This window comes from Bufo gargarizans, chromosome 8 (assembly GCF_014858855.1).
Source record: "Bufo gargarizans isolate SCDJY-AF-19 chromosome 8, ASM1485885v1, whole genome shotgun sequence".
In the NCBI taxonomy this organism is placed as follows: Eukaryota; Metazoa; Chordata; class Amphibia; order Anura; family Bufonidae; genus Bufo; species Bufo gargarizans.
The window spans coordinates 122791795-122813017 of NC_058087.1; the positions used below are offsets into that span (position 1 = coordinate 122791795).

General features: G+C 43.5%; 1 protein-coding gene across 1 annotated transcript in view; it reads right to left on the reverse strand.

Moving 5' to 3' along the window:
- Positions 1-21223, reverse strand: part of SGPL1 (sphingosine-1-phosphate lyase 1) — a 109611-nt gene that overhangs the window by 68711 nt on the left and 19677 nt on the right. The window contains exon 2 of the mRNA XM_044303087.1: positions 5293-5458. Coding sequence (XP_044159022.1) covers positions 5293-5458 — 166 coding nt within the window. The remainder of the gene's footprint in view (positions 1-5292; positions 5459-21223) is intronic.

Below are 21223 nucleotides of genomic sequence, written 5' to 3' on the forward strand. Positions count from 1 at the left end.
TTACCACAGAAAATAAATATGTTAAAGGAGCTTCCACATCTGAAAACTGCTTGCCCGTCAATAGAGATTGATTTACAAGCATGACCACATCTCCAGTCACAGCGGCTATGGGGGTCCCAGAGGTTGGACCCTCATCTGACAGATCATTTTATCCTGTGGATATGTCAGAAATGAGAATGAAAATGGTGACTAATGAGCAGAATAATTCTATAAAGCCGATTACTGGATGTACTGTACCTGGTATAACTCCTAAAGGCACTGCTAGAGCTAACGCCATGTATTATTCAGAGGTTCCTAGGCCGAATTGTGAGACATCAGACAGGTGGCATGCTGGGAGCGCCTGTGAAGTCCCCCACGTAGGAGACAAGCATATGGACTACCTACCACTGCTCACCATCACCTCTAGATAAATGCTGTCTACCTTCTTCTCCAGGAGACCATCACTGCCACAAAGGACTCCTATAGTGACGGTCACACTTGTGGCGCTCTATAGCAGACTGGTTCAGGGTTCTTCCAAAAACAGCCCCATAGCAGCCATTTTGGGGTACACATAACTTACCGATGAACCTTATTAAAAACTGCCACTGAGTTTTTACAGTATCATTTTTGCGGTGTTTATTTTTGCACAATAAACTCCTCACCCTCTTGTATATATTTTTGCATTGCTGCATCCCAAGACCCATAACTTTATTTTTCTTTCCACTGAGCTGTGTAAGTGCTCAAAAACACACTACGGACGTATGAATGGACCCTCAGACTAGGCCACTGCAAAAAGGTGGCGGCCTAGCCTAAGGCACCCAACTTTTACAGAGTTTGATATTGTCCACACCTCATCTTTCCTTCTCATCCCCTGGTATGTCTGCATTGAGCTTTAATGTCTCTTTCCCTGCTGGACTTATTGAGTATTGATTAGGCTATATGTAGTCCCCTCCCATGTTATTCACACCTGAACTGAACACAGAGTGGTATAAATCTGTCTTTCAGACCTTGGTCTTTTCAATGCAACATCTTTCAAGTGCCACACTCTAAGTGCACATACCGAATTATACTAGAATTGAACCATTAGGGGACCAAAAGATAATTACAGACATAGTTAATGTAAACAATGTTTCAATCTTTGATCTTACGCTTCGCACTTTCCCAAAACCTCCTGAAATCCCCCCACATCCATTAACCCAGCAAGGAACTATTCATCTCACCCTCCATCTTGCTCATCTGACCACTTGTACAAACCTGTTTGGCAACATAAAACACTTCCTTCCCAAAACATACACAGATACCTCATGCCCTCTCTTATTCTCACCTAATAACACTTTCTCTGCTTCTCCTTATTGCTGGTGATCTCTCCAAATCCAGGCCCCCCTCTCACCTCTACCTCCCACTAAAAAATATAAAAAAAAATAAAAATAAAAAAGTCACCTTCTACTAATTTCTGCAACCCCTTAAACCTACAAAAAAAAAAAAAAAAAAAAAAAAAAAAAAACACATTCCTCTGTCCCCTGATCCCTTAGGGCTCTTTCACACCTGCGTTCTTTTCTTCCGGCATAGAGTCCCGTCGTCGGGGCTCTATGCCGGAAGAATCCTGATCAGTTTTATCCTAATGCATTCTGAATGGAGTGAAATCCGTTCAGGATGCATCAGGATGTCGAACGTTTTTTGGGCCGGAGAAAATACCGCAGCATGCTGCGCTTTTTGCTCCGGCCAAAAATCCTGAAGACTTGCCGCAAGGTCGGATCCGGAATTAATGCCCATTTAAAAGGCATTGATCCGGATCCGGCCTTAAGCTAAACGTCGTTTCGGCGCATTGCCGGATCCGACGTTTAGCTTTTTCTAAATGGTTACTATGGCTGCCGGGACGCTAAAGTCCTGGCAGCCATGGTAAAGTGTAGTGGGGAGCGGGGGAGCAGTATACTTACCGTCCGTGCGGCTCCCGGGGCGCTCCAGAGTGACGTCAGGGCGCCCCAGGCGCATGGAAGACGTGATCGCATGGCATGTCATCCATGCGCATGGGGCACTCTGACGTCATTCTGGAGCGCCCCAGGAGCCGCACGGACTGTAAGTATGCCGCTCCCCCGCTCCTACTATGGCAACCAGGACTTTAATAGCGTCCTGGCTGCCATAGTAATACTGAAAGTATTTTGAAGACGGATCCGTCTTCAAATGCTTTCAGTACACTTGTGTTTTTCCGGATCCGGCGTGTAATTCCGGCAAGTGGAGTACACGCCGGATCCGGACAACGCAAGTGTGAAAGAGGCCTTATACAGGAGCATTATGGAATAGACACTCTTTGTTCCCTCCAAGACCCAGATGCTGCCACCACCCTGTATAAACACCACAATAAGTACAGCTCTGGACATTGTTGCCCCCTCACACACACACACACACACACACACACAACAAAACCCGAAAAATCAACAGACAACCCTGACACTGACACCGACACACCAACCTGACCAAAAAACTCAAACAAGCTTCCAGGGCTGCATAGAGGCGATGGAAGAAATCCCACTCTAAGGAACACTTCACGACATACAAACAATCCTTCCTCATTTTCAAATGCTGATGCAAAACATGCCTACTTCTCATCTTTCATATCTTCCCTGTCCCACAGCCTTAAACAATTTAACACTTTCAACTCCCTTCTCAGTCCCCCAGCGCCCCTACCCTCACCTCAGCTGAGGACTTTGCCACATATTTCAAACAAATGATCGTCAGAAAGCTTCAGTGCACAGTCCCCACAGCTCCCTTACACAACTACTCAGTTCTTTTCTCCCAAAACCTGCTTCTCCACCATTACAGAAGAAAAACTTTCCACCCTACTCTCCAGATCACATCCTACCACCTGTGCACTTTACCCAATCCCATCCCACCTCATCCCTAATCTCACCACAGTGTTTATCCCAGCCCTAACTCATCTCTTCAACCTATCACTAACCTCTGGTGTGTTCCCCTCTGGTTTTAAACATGCTACCATTACACCCATCCTCACAAAGCAGTCACTTGACCCATCTTTGTCAAGTTATCGCCCCATATCACTTCTTCCATATGCCTCAAAGCTACTTGAGCAACATGTCCATTCTGAACTGTCCTCTCACCTCTCCTCCTGCTCCCTCTTTGTCCGTCTACAATCTGGCTTCCGACCCCACCACTCGACTGAAACTGCCCTTACCAAAGTCACCAATGACCTGCTAACAGCCAAAACCGAAAAACATTACTCTGTCCTCCTTCTCCTTGACCTGTCCTCTGCCTTGTTGACCACTCCCTTCTGTTACAAACTCATCTCTTAGCATCACTGACCTGTCCCTCTCCTGGATCATATCATACCTCACAGACCGGACATTTAGCATCTCCTCATCATTTAGCATCCCTCATCATCTCCAGCCTAGACTACTGCAACATTCTCCTCTGTGGCCTTCCATCTAGCACTCTCACACCCCTCCAATCCATCTTCAACTCTGCTGCCCGACTAATCCACCTCTCACCCTGTTACTCCTCTTTCAATCCCTTCACAGATTCCCCATTGCCCAGCGAATTCAGTCCAAAATACTAAGAAATACATACAAGGCTGTCCACAAGCTGTCCCCTCCCTACATCGCTGAGCTACTTTCACAATACATCCCCACATGTAATCTCTGATCCTCACAAGACCTCCTCCTCTCCTCTCCCCACAATCGCCTCCAAGATTTCTCCCGCACATCCCCCATATTCTGGAACTCTCTACCCCAACATATCAGACTCTCACCTACAGTGGAATCCTTTAAAAGAAACCTAAAAACCCATCTCTTCAGACAACCCTACAGCCAGTGACCCTGCTACCTCTATACCGCCATGACCAGCTTTACCCTCTCCTACTGTGTCCTTCTCTCATACCATGTAGATAGTAAGCCCTCATGGGCAGGGCCCTCTCTCCTTCTGTACCAGTTTGTAACTCGTCTTGTTCATGCTTAGTGCAATTGTCTGTATTATGTATGTATACTCTTTTTCATATGTACAGTGCCGCTATGGAATGAATGGCACTCGCTAACAGGTCAATGTATAATTTACAATCCCCATCCTATTAACTTTAAGGGGGTTTACTGAAGGCTAATTTTCAGAACAGGCCATCAATATCAGATCAGTGGGGGTTCATTCCCCACATCCCTGCCAATCAGCTGTTTCAGAGTAGCTCCAATGCTACAGAGCTCTGTCCATAACTGCAGTGCTGCTCCCATTCTCTTCAAATGCAGCAGTTACCAGCTCCATCCACTAAACAATGGATGGGGATACATAGTTCCAGGCTTCATTCACACGTCCGCAAAACAGGTCCGCATCCGTTCGGCAAATTGCGGAACAGGTGCGGACCCATTCATTCTCTATAAGGACGGAATGGATGCGGAGAGCACATTATGTGCTCTCTGCAACCGCATTTCCGGAGTGCGGCCACGATCTTCCGGTCCGCAAAAAAATAGAGCATGTCCTATTCTTGTCTAGAATAGGCAGTTCTATGGGGGTGCCGACCGGGTGTATTTTTTCCCTACAAAAGTGTCTTTTGAAGCAAATACTAATGAGCACTTCCATTATGGAAGCACTCGTTAGTGTGCAGAAGATCCAGAGAGCGGCGAGTGTAGCTCTGCTAGCGCTGGTACTAATCGCGAATCCCTGGTCGTCTTCCTGGCCCCGCGCTCCACTGCCTCCAAACTGCATATAGCATCAGGACACATAGGCATGCACTGTAACATGTGTCATCAGGTCACAGTGCAACGCATGACCGGAAGAAGACAAAAGAGCAGTGAGTGCAGGAAGAGTGTGCAGTCCGGAGGAGGGAAGGCAAGTTCATTTATTTTATATTTGATCTGCGGTCTGATGAGGAATGGGGGTCTGATCTGAGGTCTGATACAGATTGGGGGATCTAATTTGAGGTCTGATTGGGGGGCTGATCTAAGGTCTAATGAGGATTCGGGGTCTGAACTGAGGTCTGATAAAGTTTGAGGGTTTGATCTGAGGTCTGATACAGAATGGGGGTCTGATCTGAGGTCTAAAAGATTGGGGGCCCGATTTTTTTTTTGGGGGGGGGGGGGGGGTGTCTGATGTCTGATCTTAGGGCTGACGAAAAATATTTTTTAATACATTTTCCTCTTTTAAAACCTTGGTGCATCTTATAAAGTGAAAAATAAGATAATTAAAATACATTTTTGAACTAGTGAAGCAGAGATAATAATTTAGAATAAGCCTAAGCAAGAGACCTACAGAAAGTTATGTTTTCTCTTTTTCAAATTTTTGCTACGATTTTCTACATTAGAATTAAATTCTTACTTTCACGTTGAAATATGAAGTTGTAAGTCCATATGGTCACCAGTGTTGAGGCAACAGTTAGTGTTATAAGATGGGATGGTTCAAGTTCTTTGAAGGAATCATTGATAAAGCTTCGAATGTCGAGCACATGTTGTACAGCTATTTCTTTATAATCCATTAAGGTTTTCTGTAAGAAAAAAATAAAAATAAAAACATTTATATGAAAACATGAATAAAAATGGAAATCAAACACTTGTGCTCTTTTTCTAAGTCTGCACAGTAATGCACAGTCTCATGCAGAGCACCTTTGTCTTTGGTCATCTAATCAATTAAGGGCCTTTTTTCACACATGCAGCAATCAGTAAGGAACATTACTAAGATGGTTCGCCCACATGCATTTAACTTTTTCAGTAGCACAATCATGTCTACTAAAGGGGCAACATGCTGCCAACCAATAACGATTTTTGCCGCAGTTTGAAAGATGCGATCCCTTGAGAGATTAGTGGCAGCTCTACATGAGCTAATTCACGAATGAATATTCATATGAACATTAATTCCCAATAAATGGCCATATCTGCAACCTGTGTAAAAGGGTCCTAACTAGGGTTGCATCTGGTATCGAATTATCAATACCCAATCGATACTTTTGTACCCGGATGGATTAGATACGGGTATTTGCCTAGTATCAGAATATGGTGCGTGCTGCTCTCAGCGCGCGCCATGTTCCCTCAGAATCACAGGGCAGGAATCTCTCCCTCCCTCCCCACTGTGCCGCTGCCGCCAATGACGAGAGAGGGGAGGGGCTGGGGCCACTGCACCACAAATGAAGATAACTAACCCATTAATACAAATCTAGGCGGCGGGTGCAGGCTGCAAAATCACATACTGCCGCTGCCACCAATGACAAGAAAGAGAGCAGCTGGTGCCGGCTGCAGAATCGCATAGCCGGCACACAGCCTCTATGACAGAGCGCTGCGATCCGCAGCAATTAACCCATCAGGTGCTGCACCTGAGGGGTTAACTGCCGCGGATCGCAGGTCCCCCGTCATAGAGGCAGGTCCCCCGTCATAGATTAATTTCAGCATTCACATTTTTATGCCATTACTGAAGAAATTGAGATGAAAGTAGGGTAACGAGAGAAACATGCAAACTTAAATAAAAAGGCCCAAGCAACTCGGTTAAAAGTTTTGGCAGGGTATTAAAGCTGGAAATGACATGAAGCAGACTTGGAAAGGACAAAAGTGAAATGCACAGAAGAAAGGCTCATATAGCCTATTGGGTTTAGTTTTTAAAAGATCAGTATATTATTTCTACATATATTATATTGGGGGGGGGGGGGGGGTTATACATGTGATGCATTCCTCTGCCACATTTTCTGTATTCATTTGCAGGGGAAGAGATGGTATGCCAACATATACCAACCCAACGTATCCCAAAAGACACTCTTGATGTGCGTGGACAGGGCCATGATACTCAGAACATAGCAGGAACATAACCTAAAGCTGCCGAAAAACTTTAGTTTACCGTTTGCGATATGCTCATTCAGCCAATGGCTATACCTCCTAACGCCCCATACACATGGACCCTTAGATGGGGTCTGCAATTAAAGGGGTTGTCCAGGTTTAGCCGCTATTGGCTGCTCCCCCCCCCCCTTCCCAACGCAGTATGTTTTCATTCGCGCTGGTATGAGAAGCGACGTGGGTGGCGGGGAGCGAGGCAAGTACAACATCTCTGAACGGCCCAGGAATATGGGGGAGAGGTGCACTTAATTACAAGTACTGCTAACCAACACAAGTTTTGGCCAACTCTAAACTAAAGAAGTAGGAGAAATGATTTCCACTTCTTAGAAAAAGCAAAAAGAGATAAAACCTTAGTACTTGTACATACACAAGATCAGGACACAGTATCTGATGCATATACAACCCCTTTATATACACAGGGGCATATCCTTCCATATAATTAGAGTAAAGGCTCCAAACACTGTTGTTGGAAGAACTCGCCAAGAACAGTAGGTTAGGCCGATAAGGTATATGGGGAGCTCCCAAAATCTCCCCCAACAGATGATGTCAGGGTGAAGTGAATATTTTTGCCCAATCCTTTTGTGTCTAGCAGGGACTTTCTTTGCTTTCAGGACTGAATACACATACAAGTTTGGGAGTCGGGAGAGAAAGCCGACTGCCGAACAATCATTCGTCCGACAGCTATTGAATGTGTATCCAGACTGCCCTAAAATACTTCTTTACTAGTGAACTGGCCCTATGCCACAAGTCATCCGCCTGCCAAATGTTACAGTAAGGCCTCATGCACACAAACGTATTTTCTGTGTCCGTTCAGTTTTTTTTTTTGCGGACCGTATATGGAACCATTCATTTCAATGGGTCCTCAAAAAAAAAAAAAAAAAAAAAAGAGAGGGTACGCCGTATGCATTCAGTTTCCATATGTCCGTTCCGCAAAAAAAATAGAACTTGTCCTATTATTGTCTGCATTATGGACAAGGATAGTACTGTTCTATCAGGGGCCAGCTGTTCTATTCCACAAAATACGGAATGCACACGAACATCATCCGTATTTTGTGTGGATCCGTTATTTGCTGACCGCAAAATATATACGGTCGTGTGCATGGGGCATAAGACACCAATTTCATCTTATCTTGTATAACACAAGCAAAGCTCGGTTTGGGCAGCATGGTGGTTCAGTGCCTAGCACTGGTGCCTTGGGGTCCTAGGTTTGAATCTGACAAAGGACAACATCTGCATGGAGTTTGTATGTTCTCCCCATGTTTGCGTGGGTTTCCTCCAGGTACTCTGGTTTCCTACCACACTCCAAAGACATACTGATAGGGACCTTAGATTGTGAGCCCCATTGGGGACAGTTGGATGCTAATATCTGTAAAGCGCTGCAGAATATAGTAGCGCTATACAAGTGCATAAATAAATAAACTAAGATAATAGTACTTTAACTAGAAGGTTTACACGTCCAGATATAACAGCCGATTGTCGGGAAGGAAGTCAGCTGCTAGCTCAGTGGAGGTGAAGTGATGCTTTAATGCAGTGATTACCTCCACGGTATGAAGATGAGGGATCGCTATTGCGATTGCTCGTCCATATACAGCTGCATTGTTTCTGTGACGCAGATCTCCGTTTAGAGGGCACAATCTGCTGACCAGAAAACAACATGAACGACAGGATCACTTGATGAAAGAGTGTTTCGCTCGTTCATCGGTGGCACATTTAGATGGGCAGATTGTCGGGAACGAGCATTCGCAGAAACACTTGTTCCAGAAAATCTGCCCTAGGTAAAGCAAGCATACAAGGGTTTAAAAGGGTCATATTTGGGGTAGAATTACTACTACTCTGTTCACATCTGAACCTTCTGTCAGACAAATCATTTGGGTGGATTTCCCAATGACTGACTTTGTCCCACCCACAGTGCACTTAACTGCTCATTTTCATATGTATTAAAAGCACTCTTTCACTAAGTGACAGGTACAGTCCTGATCAAAAGTTTAAGACCACTTGAAAAATGGCAAAAAATCATATTTAGCATGGCTGGATCTTAAGGTTCCCAGTAGAACTTCAACATGCAACAACAAGAAATGGGAGTGAGAAAATATTTTTTGAGCATTCAATTTAATGAAAAACAACGAATAAACTGAAACAGGCTGTTTTTTCAGCTGATCAAAAGTTTAGGACCACACCTTAAAAAAAAAAAAAAAAAAAAAAAAAAAAAAACGAAACCCCCCAAAACAGAAATTCATCTTCCAAACATGAACTCAGTAATGTGTAGCTCCGCCGTTATTGTTTATCGCTTCAAAAATTTGTTTCGGCATGCTTGATGCAAGCGTTTCCATGAGGGGAGTGGGAACATTTCTCCAAGTGGTGAAGACGGCCGCACGAAGGCCATCTACTGTCTGGAACTGTTGTCCATTTTTGTAAACTTCCCTTGCCATCCATCCCCAAAGGTTCTCAATTGGATTTAGATCAGGAGAACACGCAGGATGGGCCAAAAGAGTGATGTTATTTTCCTGGAAGAAGTCCCTTGTCCTGCGGGCATTGTGTACTGTAGCGCTGTCCTGTTGAAAAACCCAGTCGTTACCACACAGATGAGGGCCCTCAGTCACGAGGAATGCTCTCTGCAACATCTGGACATAGCCAGCGGACGTTTGACACCCTGCACTTCCTGAAGCTCCATTGTTCCACTGAAGGAAAAAGCACCCCAGACCAATATGGCGCCCCCTCCACTGTGGCGCGTAGAAAACATCTCAGATGGGATCTGCTAGTCATGCCAGTAACGTTGGAAACCATCAAGGTTACATTTTTTCCTCAGAGAATAAAGCTTTCTTCCACCTTTGAATGTCCCATGTTTGGTGCTCTCTTGCAAAGTCCAAACGAGCAGTTCTGTGGCGTTCAAGGAGACGAGGTCTTTGAAGACGTTTTTTGTTTTTGGAGCCCTTCAGACTCAGATGCCGTCTGATGGTTATTGGGCTGCAGTCAGCACCAGTAAGGGCCTTAATTTGGGTTGAGGATCGTCCAGTGTCCTGACGGACAGCCAATTGGATCCTCCGGCTCCATGCCGATGACATTTTTTTTGGGTCTTCCACTTGATTTTTGTTCCATAACCCTCAGGATCATTTAAGAAATTCCAAATGACTGTCTTACTGCGTCCCACCTCAGCAGCGATGGCGCGCTGTGAGACCCTGCTTATGCAGTTCAACAACCCGACCACGTTCAAAAAGGAGAGTTTTTTTGCATTTGCCATCACAACGTGTGACTACCTGACAGAAAATGACACCAAATCCACATCTTTGCACAGATTTGGCCTTTTAAAAGGAATGTGGTCCTAAACTTTTGATCAGCTAAAAAACAGCCTGTTTCAGTTTATTTGTTGTTTTCATTAAATTGAATGCTCAAAAAATGTTTTGTCTCACTTCCATTTCTTCTCTTTGCATGTTGAAGCTCTACTTGGAACCTTGTTAAGATCCAACAATGTAAAATATGATTTTTTGCCATTTTTCAAGTGGTCTTAAACTTTTGATCCGGACTGTATCATTACAATCAGCTGAGCCAGTTCTACAAGGCATTGCGCCTGGTTTATCAGTGAATTTCCTGGTGACAGATTCCCTGTAAGACTAAGAATGCTGAGTCTTCATTAAAAATGTACTTGAATTTTGCTGCTACGGAGTCTGTGCAAGTCCTTCACATAGCTACTTGTCCTGCTGAATCAAATAGATTCCACATCTTAAGGGAGGGGGAGGAGGATATACACAGCCAAACAGAGCATGTACAGGGGGTAAAACATGCAGGTTTTCAGGGTGTGCAAACCAGAAAGGCTGTAGACAGGGGAAGCACTCGTTTCTGCCCCTTGTGCCACCTACCACTGTTAAGCCCACAGGAAGATGAAAGGTTTGGAGATTGACTTTGCTAACCAACTCCCCACCCAGCCAGGCAACCACCACAATGAGTCAGGACAAAATTCAAGAGCCCCGTAAGAGTGCAATATTGAAAATGAAAGGCATTTGCTAAAATTCATAGAATTGACATTAGCTAACAGTTTAACCACAACTGCCGATGTGGGAACACTTGTTTGAGCAAAAAAAGAATAAAGAAAAAAAAAAAAAAACGGCAAACGCTAAAGTAACGCGATCCAATAAACCTTTACTTTGTTTAAGGCTAAATCAGCAAATATGATTTTTTGCTGTATTAACTGCATTCTGAGTCACCATAAAATCATGATTTCAAAGGTTTTGTGTGTGAAAGTAGCAGCTTTCATGAGAGGGAAGAGGTGGGGGCATAGACTATTCTGCTTCATATGTTGCAACCACAGCTTAGGAGGAAGTCATACGGCTGTTGGCAGAGACAAAGGAACACTGAATATTATGCACGGGGCATGTAAAAGACCGCAGGGGGAATTTATCATCAGGGGAATATGCAAAGTCAGTTTAGCTTGAGCCTGTGTGGAGTACTTTGTTACATTTATCAAATGTTGCATGTTTGACAAGTTTGTCTTAGGCTACTTTCACACTGGTGTTTTTGCTTTTAGTTTGTGAGATCTGTTCAGGGCGCTCACAAGCGGTCCAAAACGGATCAGTTTTGCCCTAATCCATTCTGAATGGAAAAGGATCCGCTCAGAATGCATCAATTTGCCTCCGATCAGTCTCCATTCCGCTCTGGAGGCGGACACCAAAATGCCTGCAGCGTCTTGCTGTCCGCTTGATAAAACTGAGCCAAACGGATCCGTCCTGACACACAATGTAAGTCAATGGGGACGGATCCGTTTTCTCTGACACATTAGAAAACTGATCCGTCTCCCATTGACTCTCAATGGAGTTCATGACGGATCTGTCTTGTCTATGTTACAGATAATACAAACTGATCTGTTCATGACGGATCTGCCCAAAACGCAAGTGTAAACGTAGCCATATCCTTAAAGAAAGGTGTTATGCAGGCGGTATTATATCTACAGTGGATATAAAAAGTCTACACACCCCTGGTAAACTGTCAGGTTTCTGTAACGTAAGAGAAAAATAAAATCATTTCAGAACTTTTTTCACCTTTAATGCGACCTATTAAACTACCACTCAATTGAAAAAAAAAAAAAAAACTAAAATCTTTTAGGTAGAGGGAACAAAAAAAATATAAAAATAAAATAATACGGTTGCATAAGTGTGCACACCCTTAAACTAATACTTTGTTTTAAGCACCTTTTGATTGCATTACAGCACTCAGTCTTTTTGAGTATGAGTCTATCAGCATGGCACATTTTGACTTGGCAAGATTTGCCCACTCTCCTTTGCAAAACACTCCAAATCCCCCCCCCCCCCCCACCCCCCCACCCCACAGATTTTCAATAGGATTCGGGTCTGGGCCATTCCAAAACTTTAATCTTCATCTGGTGAAGCCATTCCTTTGTCGATTTGGATGTATGCTTTGGGTTGCTGTCATGCTGAAAGATGAAGTTCCTCTTCATGTTCAGCTTTCTAGCAGAAACCTGAAGGTTTTGTGCCAATATTGACTGGTATTTGGAATTGTACATAATTCCCTCTAGCTTAACTAAGGCCCCAGTTCCAGCTAAAGAAAAACAGCCCCAAAGCATCATGCTGCCACCACCATTCTTCACTGTGGGTATGGTGTTCTTTTGGTGATGTGCAGTGTTTTTGCGCCAAACATATCTTTTGGAATTATGGCCAAAAAGTTCAACCTTCGTTTCATCAGACCATAACACCTTTTCCCACATGCTTTTGGGAGACTTCAAATGTGTTTTTGCAAAATGTAGCCTGGCTTGGATGTTTTCCTTCCTAAGAAAAGGCTTTCGTCTTGCCACTCTACCCCATAGCCCAGACATTTGAAGAATACGGGAGATTGTTGTCACATGTACCACACAGCCAGTACTTGCCAAATATTCCTGCAGCTCCTTTAATGTTGTTGTAGGCCTCTTGGTAGCCTCCCAGACCACTTTTCTTCTCGTCTTTCCATCAATTTTGGAGGGACGTCCAGTTCTTGGTGTTGTGGAAATTTTATTATGCAGACATTTTATCTTAGGATGTGTGTGTGTGTGTGTGTGTGTGCGTGTGTTTTATAGATTGTCATCTGTCTCCCTGTGTCGGATTTAACCGAAGAACGCTCTAGCAGAGGGTACCTGGGTTGAATCGGGACTAGTGGTAAAACTGTCAGTATGAAAACCTTCTCATGGGCTTGGAGACGTGTTCTCAGTGTGTAGGGTGGCGTTTGCCGGTTTGTGAGCACTAAGTGCAATGCTCTGGGCTTCTTCCCTTCAAATGTCTATACACATTAGAGAAGTGAAGTCTGCATAACGAGAGATACATATTATACCTTTGCTGCGGCTTCGCTATTCCTTTCTGGATAAAAATCTGCTTTTAACCCCTTAAGGACGCAGGGCGTATCGGTACGCCCTATTTCCCGAGTCCTTAAGGACTCAGGGCGTACCGGTACGTCCTAACTTTAAATGCAGATTCCGGCGCCGCGGGGGTTAATGGAAACGGGATGCCGGCTGAAATCATTCAGCCGGCATCCTGTGACAACGCCAGGGGGGGGTCATGTGACCCCCCCCTATCGGCGATCGCCGCAAACCGCAGGTCAATTCAGACCTGCGGTTTGCTGCGCTTTTTGCAGTTTCTGATCCCCTGCGGTCCCTGACCGCGGGGATCAGAAACTTTAGTGTACCTCAAATATAGATTTTACCTCCCCCCTGCACCCCTGCATGATTTTTGGCCGGCGGGTGGTGCAGGGGGGGGAGTTGTGGGCGGTGGGGGCGGTGCGGGAGGCGGGCGGTGCGGCAGGCGGGATCGCGATCCCCGCCCGCCTCCCCTTGAAAATTCGTTGGTGTAGAGTGGGTATACCAGGGTGCCAGCACATTGCTGGCACCCTGGTATAAACGGCTGACATCGGTGATGCGATGTCAGCCGTTTAACCCTTTCCATACAGCGGTCCGTACGGACCGCTGTATGGAAAAAGTTAACAGTAAGAAGTAGCTCCCTCCCTCTCCCATCGGGGGGCTGCTGTGCCTTTGCAGCCCCCCGAATGGAGAGGGAGAGAGCTCCCAGGCAGCCCCCCGAAGCCCCGTCCTTACCCTTCCCCGTCTGCGCAGTTCTGACCACTACTGAGCAGACGGGGAAGGTTCCCATGGCAACAGGACGCCGTCTCAGGCATCCTGCTGTCCATGGTTCTGAACAGATCTGTGCTGAAAGCATAGATCTGTTCAGACAAAGTGTAAGTAAAATACAGTACTGTACAATATATATTGTACTGTACTGTATTATACAGACATCAGACCCACTGGATCTTCAAGAACCAAGTGGGTCTGGGTCAAAAAAAAAAGTGAAAAAAAAGTAAAAATCAAAAAAACACATTTATCACTGAATAAAAATGAAAAAAATAAAATTCCCTACACATGTTTGGTATCGCCGCGTCCGTAATGACCTGATCTATAAAACGGTCATGTTACTTTCCCCGCACGGTGAACGCCATAAAAAAAAAAAAAAACTATTAGGAAATTGAAATTTTGCCCACCTTACTTCCCAAAAAAGGTAATAAAAGTGATCAAAAAAGTCGCATGTACGCCAAAATAGTACCAATCAAACCGTCATCTCATCCCGCAAAAATCATACCCTACCCAAAATAATTGCCAAAAAACTGAAAAAACTATGGCTCTCAGACTATGGAAACACTAAAACATGATTTTTTTGTTTCAAAAATAAAATCATTGTGTAAAACTTAAATAAATAAAACAAAGTATACATATTAGGTATCGCCGCGTCCGTATCGACCGGCTCTATAAAAATATGACATGACCTAACCCCTCAGGTGACCACCGTAAAAAAATAAAAATAAAAACGGTGTAAAAAAAGCCATTTTGTCATCTTACGTCACAATAAAGTGTAATAGCAAGCGATTAAAAAGTCATGTGCACCCCAAAATAGGGCCAATCAAACCGTCATCTCATCCCGCAAAAAATGAGACCCTACTTAAAATAATCGCCCAAAAACTGAAAAAACTATGGTTCTTAGACTATGGAGACACTAAAACATTTTTTTTGTTTTAAAAATGAAGTCATTGTGTAAAACTTACATAAATAAAAAAAATTGTATACATATTAGGTATCGCCGCGTCCGTGACAACCTGCTCTATAAAATTACCACATGATCTAACCTGTCAGATGAATGTTGTAAATAACAAAAAAAAAAACGTGCCAAAAAATCTATTTCTTGTTACCTTGCCACACAAAAAAGTGTAATATAGAGCAACCAAAAATCATATGTACCCTAAACTAGTACCAACAAAACTGCCACCCTATCCCGTAGTTTCTAAAATGGGGTCACTTTTTTGGAGTTTATACTCTGGGGGTGCATCAGGGGGGCTTCAAATGGGACATGGTGTCAAAAAAAAACAGTCCAGCAAAATCTGCCTTCCAAAAACCGTATGGCATTCCTTTCCTTCTGCGCCCTGCCGTGTGCCCGTACAGCGGTTTACGAACACATATGGGGTGTTTCTGTAAACTACAGAATCAGGGCCATAAATAATGAGTTTTGTTTGGCTGTTAACCCTTGCTTTGTAATTGGAAAAAAAATATTAAAATGGAAAATCTTCCAAAAAAGTGAAATTTTGAAATTGTATCTCTATTTTCCATTAAATCTTGTGCAACATCTAAAGGGTTAACAAAGTTTCTAAAATCAGTTTTGAATACCTTGAGGGGTGTAGTTTCTTAGATGGGGTCACTTTTATGGAGTTTCTACTCTAGGGGTGCATCAGGGGGCTTCAAATGGGACATGGTGTCAAAAAAACATGTCCAGCAAAATCTGCCTTCCAAAAACCATACGGCGCACCTTTCACTCTACGCCCCGCTGTGTGCCCGTACAGTAGTTTACGGCCACATATGGGGTGTTTCTGTAAACGGCAGAGTCAGGGCAATAAAGATACAGTCTTGTTTGGCTGTTAACCCTTGCTTTCGTTAGTGGAAAAAATGGGTTAAAATGGAAAATTAGGCAAAAAAATGAAATTCTCAAATTTCATCCCCATTTGCCAATAACTCTTGTGCAACACCTAAAGGGTTAACAAAGTTTGTAAAATCAGTTTTGAATACCTTGAGGGGTGTAGTTTATAGAATGGGGTCATTTTTGGGCGGTTTCTATTATGTAAGCCTCGCAAAGTGACTTCAGAGCTGTAGTGGTCCCTAAAAATTGGGTTTTTGTAAATTTCAGAAAAATTTCAAGATTTGCTTCTAAACTTCTAAGCCTTGTAACATCCCCAAAAAATAAAATATCATTCCCAAAATGCTACAAACATGAAGTAGACATATGGGGAATGTAAAGTCATCACAATTTTTGGGGGTATTACTATGTATTACAGAAGTAGAGAAACTGAAACTTTGAAATTTGCTAATTTTTCTAAATTTTTGGTAAATATGGTATTTTTTTATGCAAAAAAATTCACTTTTTTGACCCAATTTTAGCAGTGTCATGAAGTACAATATGTGACGAAAAAACAATCTCAGAACGGCCTGGGTAAGTCAAAGCGTTTTAAAGTTTTGAGCACTTAAAGTGACACTGGTCAGATTTGCAAAAAATGGCCAAGTCCTTAAGGTGAAATAGGGCTGAGTCCTTAAGGGGTTAAGACATACATATCTGCCTTGTCGGTATACTCGTACCGTATACTGACAATAGCTGTAGCAATGTCTTGCAGATAATCTCAAACCTATAGAGACCAGTAGAAGGAGCTTCACTAGATACTGACAGTGATGGGGGATGGGAAGCCACCTGCCTGCTCAGACAATGGACATGACTCATCCTTCCTTATACAGGGATGGGGGGGGGGGGGGGTGCATTGCAATGTCTAGCCACGTTGATGCCCTCCCCTGTCCTTTGACAAGTACCTGAACTCTCTCATCTTCCTGTGTCATCACTTCCTGTATCCTTGTTACATGAAGTAAGTGGTCAGGTGATGAGCCAACCCCTTTCCATTGTTACTGTGACTAAATAAAAGGTAAGCAGACTGGAGGAGTGGCAGTTGCTCAGAAGAACTCAAGATGGTAACACCTTTGTCTGACTGCGGTTAAGGGGTTTGCCTATCCTTACACAAAGCCTGATGAGAGCGGATTTCTAATATTAATATTTCTACAACATTGGTAATGTCACTGTTGTGCCATATTTTCTCCACTTGATGATGACAGTCTTTACTGTGTTCCATGGCATCTCTTATGCTTTGGAAATTCTTTTGTACCCTTCTCCTGACTGATACCTTTTAACAAGGAGATCCCTCTGATGCTTTGGAAGCTCTCTGTGGACCATAACTTTTGCTGTGGGATGTGACTAGGAAAATTTCATGAAAGACCAACTAGAGCAGCTGAACTTTATTTGGGGTTAATCAGAGGCAATTTAAATGATGGCAGGTGTATGCCGACACCTATTTAACATGATTTTTAATGCGATTGCTTAATTCTGAACATAGCTACATCCCCAGTTATAAGAGGGTGTGAACACTTATGCAACCATATGTTTTGTTTTCTTCCCTCCACCTAAAAGATTTCAGTTTTTCAATTGAGTGGTACAGTTTATAGGTCACATTAAAAGTGGAAAAAATTCTGAAATGTATCTTTGTCTAATTTTTTTTAAAGCACAGAAATCTGACATTTCAACAGGGGCTTTTTATATCCACTGTATACTAGACATTAAGCCTGTTACAATACCGGGCACTAGAACAGTAGTTCTTTCTTTCTCTTAGAGATTGTTTTTTATACTGATTTTCCAAATCATTTCCAGACCAAAAGTTTGGACACACCTTCTCATTCAAAGAGTTTTCTTTATTTTCATGACTATGAAAATTGTAGATTCACACTGAAGGCATCAAAAACTATGAATTAACACATGTGGAATTATATACATAACAAAAAGTTCTTCAAAGTAGCCACCTTTTGCTTTGATCAGGGAATGTCCCAAAGGATTGGCGCATGGCAAATGTGGTGCCAATATTCAAAAAGGGTCCAAAAATAGAGCCTGGAAACTATAGGCCGGTAAGTTTAACATCTGTTGATGGTAAACTGTTTGAAGGTTTTCTGAGAGATGCTATATTAGAGCATCTCAATGGAAATAAGCAAATAACGCCATATCAGCATGGCTTCGTGAGGGATCGGTCATGTCAAACTAATTTAATCAGTTTCTATGAGGAGGTAAGTTCTAGACTTGACAGCGGCAAATCAATGGATGTCGTATATCTGGACTTCTCCAAAGCATTTGACACTGTACCACATAAAAAGGTTAGTATATAAAATGAGAATGCTCGGACTGGGAGAAAACGTCTGTAAGTGGGTAAGTAACTGGCTCAGTGATAGAAAACAGAGGGTGGTTATTAACGGTACACACTCAGATTGGGTCACTGTCACTAGTGGAGTACCTCAGGGGTCAGTATTGGGCCCTATTCTCTTCAATATATTTATTAATGATCTTGTAGAAGGCTTGCATAGCAAAGTATCAATTTTTGCAGATGACACTAAACTGTGTAAAGTAATTTACACTGATGAGGACAGTATACTACTACAGAGGGATCTGGATAGATTGGAGGCTTGGGCAGATAAGTGGCAGATGAGGTTTAACACTGACAAATGTAAAGTTATGCACATGGGAATGAAAAATGCAAGTCACCCGTACATACTAAATGGTAAAACACTCAGTAACACTGACATGGAAAAGGATCTAGGAATTTTAATAAACAGCAAGCTAAGCTGCAAAAACCAGTGTCAGGCAGTTGCTGCCAAGGCCAATAAGATAATGGGTTGCATCAGAAGGGGCATAGATTCCCGTGATAAGAACGTAGTCCTACCACTTTACAAATCGCTAGTTAGACCACACATGGAGTACTGTGTACAGTTCTGGGCTCCTGTAAACAAGGCAGACATAGCAGAGCTGGAGAGGGTCCAGAGGAGGGCAACTAAAAGTAATAACTAGCCATTTATCCCCAGGACTGACTGTGACGAGGGGACATCCTCTGCGTCTGGAAGAAAAAAGGTGTGTACACAAACATAGAAAAGGATTCTTTACGGTAAGAGCAGTGAGACTATGGAACTCTCTGCCTGAGGAGGTGGTGATGGGGAGTACAATAAAGGAATTCAAGAGGGGCCTGGATGTATTTCTGGAGTGTAATAATATTGCAGGTTATAGCTACTAGAGAGGGGTCGTTGATCCAGGGAGTTATTCTGATTGCCTCATTGGAGTCGGGAAGGAATTTTTTTATTCCCCTAAAGTGGGGAAAATTGGCTTCTACCTCACAGTTGTTTTTTTTGCCTTCTTCTGGATCAACTTGCAGGATAACAGGCCGAACTGTATGGACAAATGTCTTTTTTCGGCCTTATGTACTATGTTACTACTGCTTTGCACACTCTTGGCATTCTCTTGATGAGCTTCAAGAGGTAGTCACCTGAAATGGTTTTCACTTCACAGGTGTGCCCTGTCAGGTTTAATAAGTGGGATTTCTTGCCTTATTAATGGGGTTGGGACCATCAGTTGCGTTGTGGAGAAGTCAGGTGGATACACAGCTGATAGTCCTACTGAATAGACCAGGGATCAGCAACCTTCGGCACTCCAGCTGTTGTGAAACTACGACTCCCAGCATGCTCCATTCACTCCTTTGGGAGTTCTGAGTACAGCCAAGGAGGTGTGCATGCTGGGAGTCGTAGTTTCACCACAGCTGGAGTGCCGAAGGTTGCTGATCCCTGGAATAGACTGTTAGAATTTGCATTATGGCAAGAAAAAAGCAGCTAAGTAAAGAAAAACGAGTGGCCATCATTACTTTAAGAAATGAAGGTCAGTCAGTCCGAAAAATTGGGGACACTTTCAAAGTTTTCCCAAGTGCAGTCACAAAAACCATCAAGCGCTACAAAGAAACTGGCTCACATGCGGACTGCCCCAGGAAAGGAAGACCAAGAGTCACCTCTGCTGCGGAGGATAAGTTCATCCGAGTCACCAGCCTCAGAAATCGCAGGTTAACAGCAGTTCATATTAGAGACCAGGTCAATGCCACACAAAGTTCTAGCAGCAGAAACATCTCTAGAACAACTGTTCAGAGGAGACTGTGTGAATCAGGCCTTCATGGTAGAATATCTGCTAGGAAACCACTGCTAAGGACAGGCAACAAGCAGAAGAGACTTGTTTGGGCTAAAGAACACAAGGAATGGACATTAGGCCAGTGGAAATCTGTGCTTTGGTCTGATGAGTCAAAATTTGAGATCTTTGGTTCCAACCACCGTGTCTTTGTGCGACGCAGAAAAGGTGAACGGATGGACTCTACATGCCTGTTGGGGATTTATTCAAATTTGAAGGCATACTGAACCAGCAAGGCTACCACAGCATCCTGCAGCGGCATGCTATTCCATCCGGTTTGCGTTTAGTTGGACCATCATTTATTTTTCAACAGGACAATGACCCCAAACACACCTCCAGGCTGTGTAAGGGCTATTTGACCATGAAGGAGAGTGATGGGGTGCTGCGCCAGATGACCTGGCCTCCACAGTCACCGGACCTGAACCCAATCGAGATGGTTTGGGGTGAGCTGGACCGCAGAGTGAAGGCAAAAGGGCCAACAAGTGCTAAGCATCTCTGGGAACTCCTTCAAGACTGTTGGAAGACCATTTCAGGTGACTACCTCTTGAAGCTCATCAAGAGAATGCCAATAGTGTGCAAAGCAGTAATCAAAGCAAAAGGTGGCTTCTTTGAAGAACCTAGAATATGACATATTTTCAGTTGTTTCACACTTTTTTGTTATGTATATAATTCCACATGTGTTAATTCATAGTTTTGATGCCTTCAGTGTGAATCTACAATTTTCATAGTCATGAAAATAAAGAAAACTCTTTGAATGAGAAGGTGTGTCCAAACTTTTGGTCTGTACTGTAGATCTATTTGCTTTTCTGAGTCTCTCTTTTAGCGTTTTTGTGACATTTTCTTTTTCTTAAATTGATCTATTTGCTTGTTTTTTGCTTTGTTTTTCAGCCTTTTTTTGGATGTTTACTTGATGCTTCTGTAGGATTTCATTGTCTGTCTTTTGTCCTACTTGACATGTCCTTTTTTTGGATGGAATGTTGTAATATTTTCTGTTACTGAAATACTGGCTTATATGTGGCTGTAATATGCGTCACGGGCACAGTTACTGGTGGGGCTGAGGCGGCGGGCGCAGTGACTGGTGGGGCTGAGGCGGCGGGCTGTCACGGCGGGAATGCACTCAGACTCACAGATAACCCACCAACCAGGCTCTGGGCGAGAGACAGGGGATGGGTCACCTCCTAGCTAATCCCTGACCTCTTTCCCTGCACTGCTCAGCAAACATGCAGACCTTAAAGGTAGGTGTGATGTGTCCTCGTGCCTGGGCTGACAAAACCCTAAATTCCCTGAGATGGTGAAGAGGGGAAATAGGAGCAGCCTGCTCACACAGAACCTGGATGGGAGAGATGA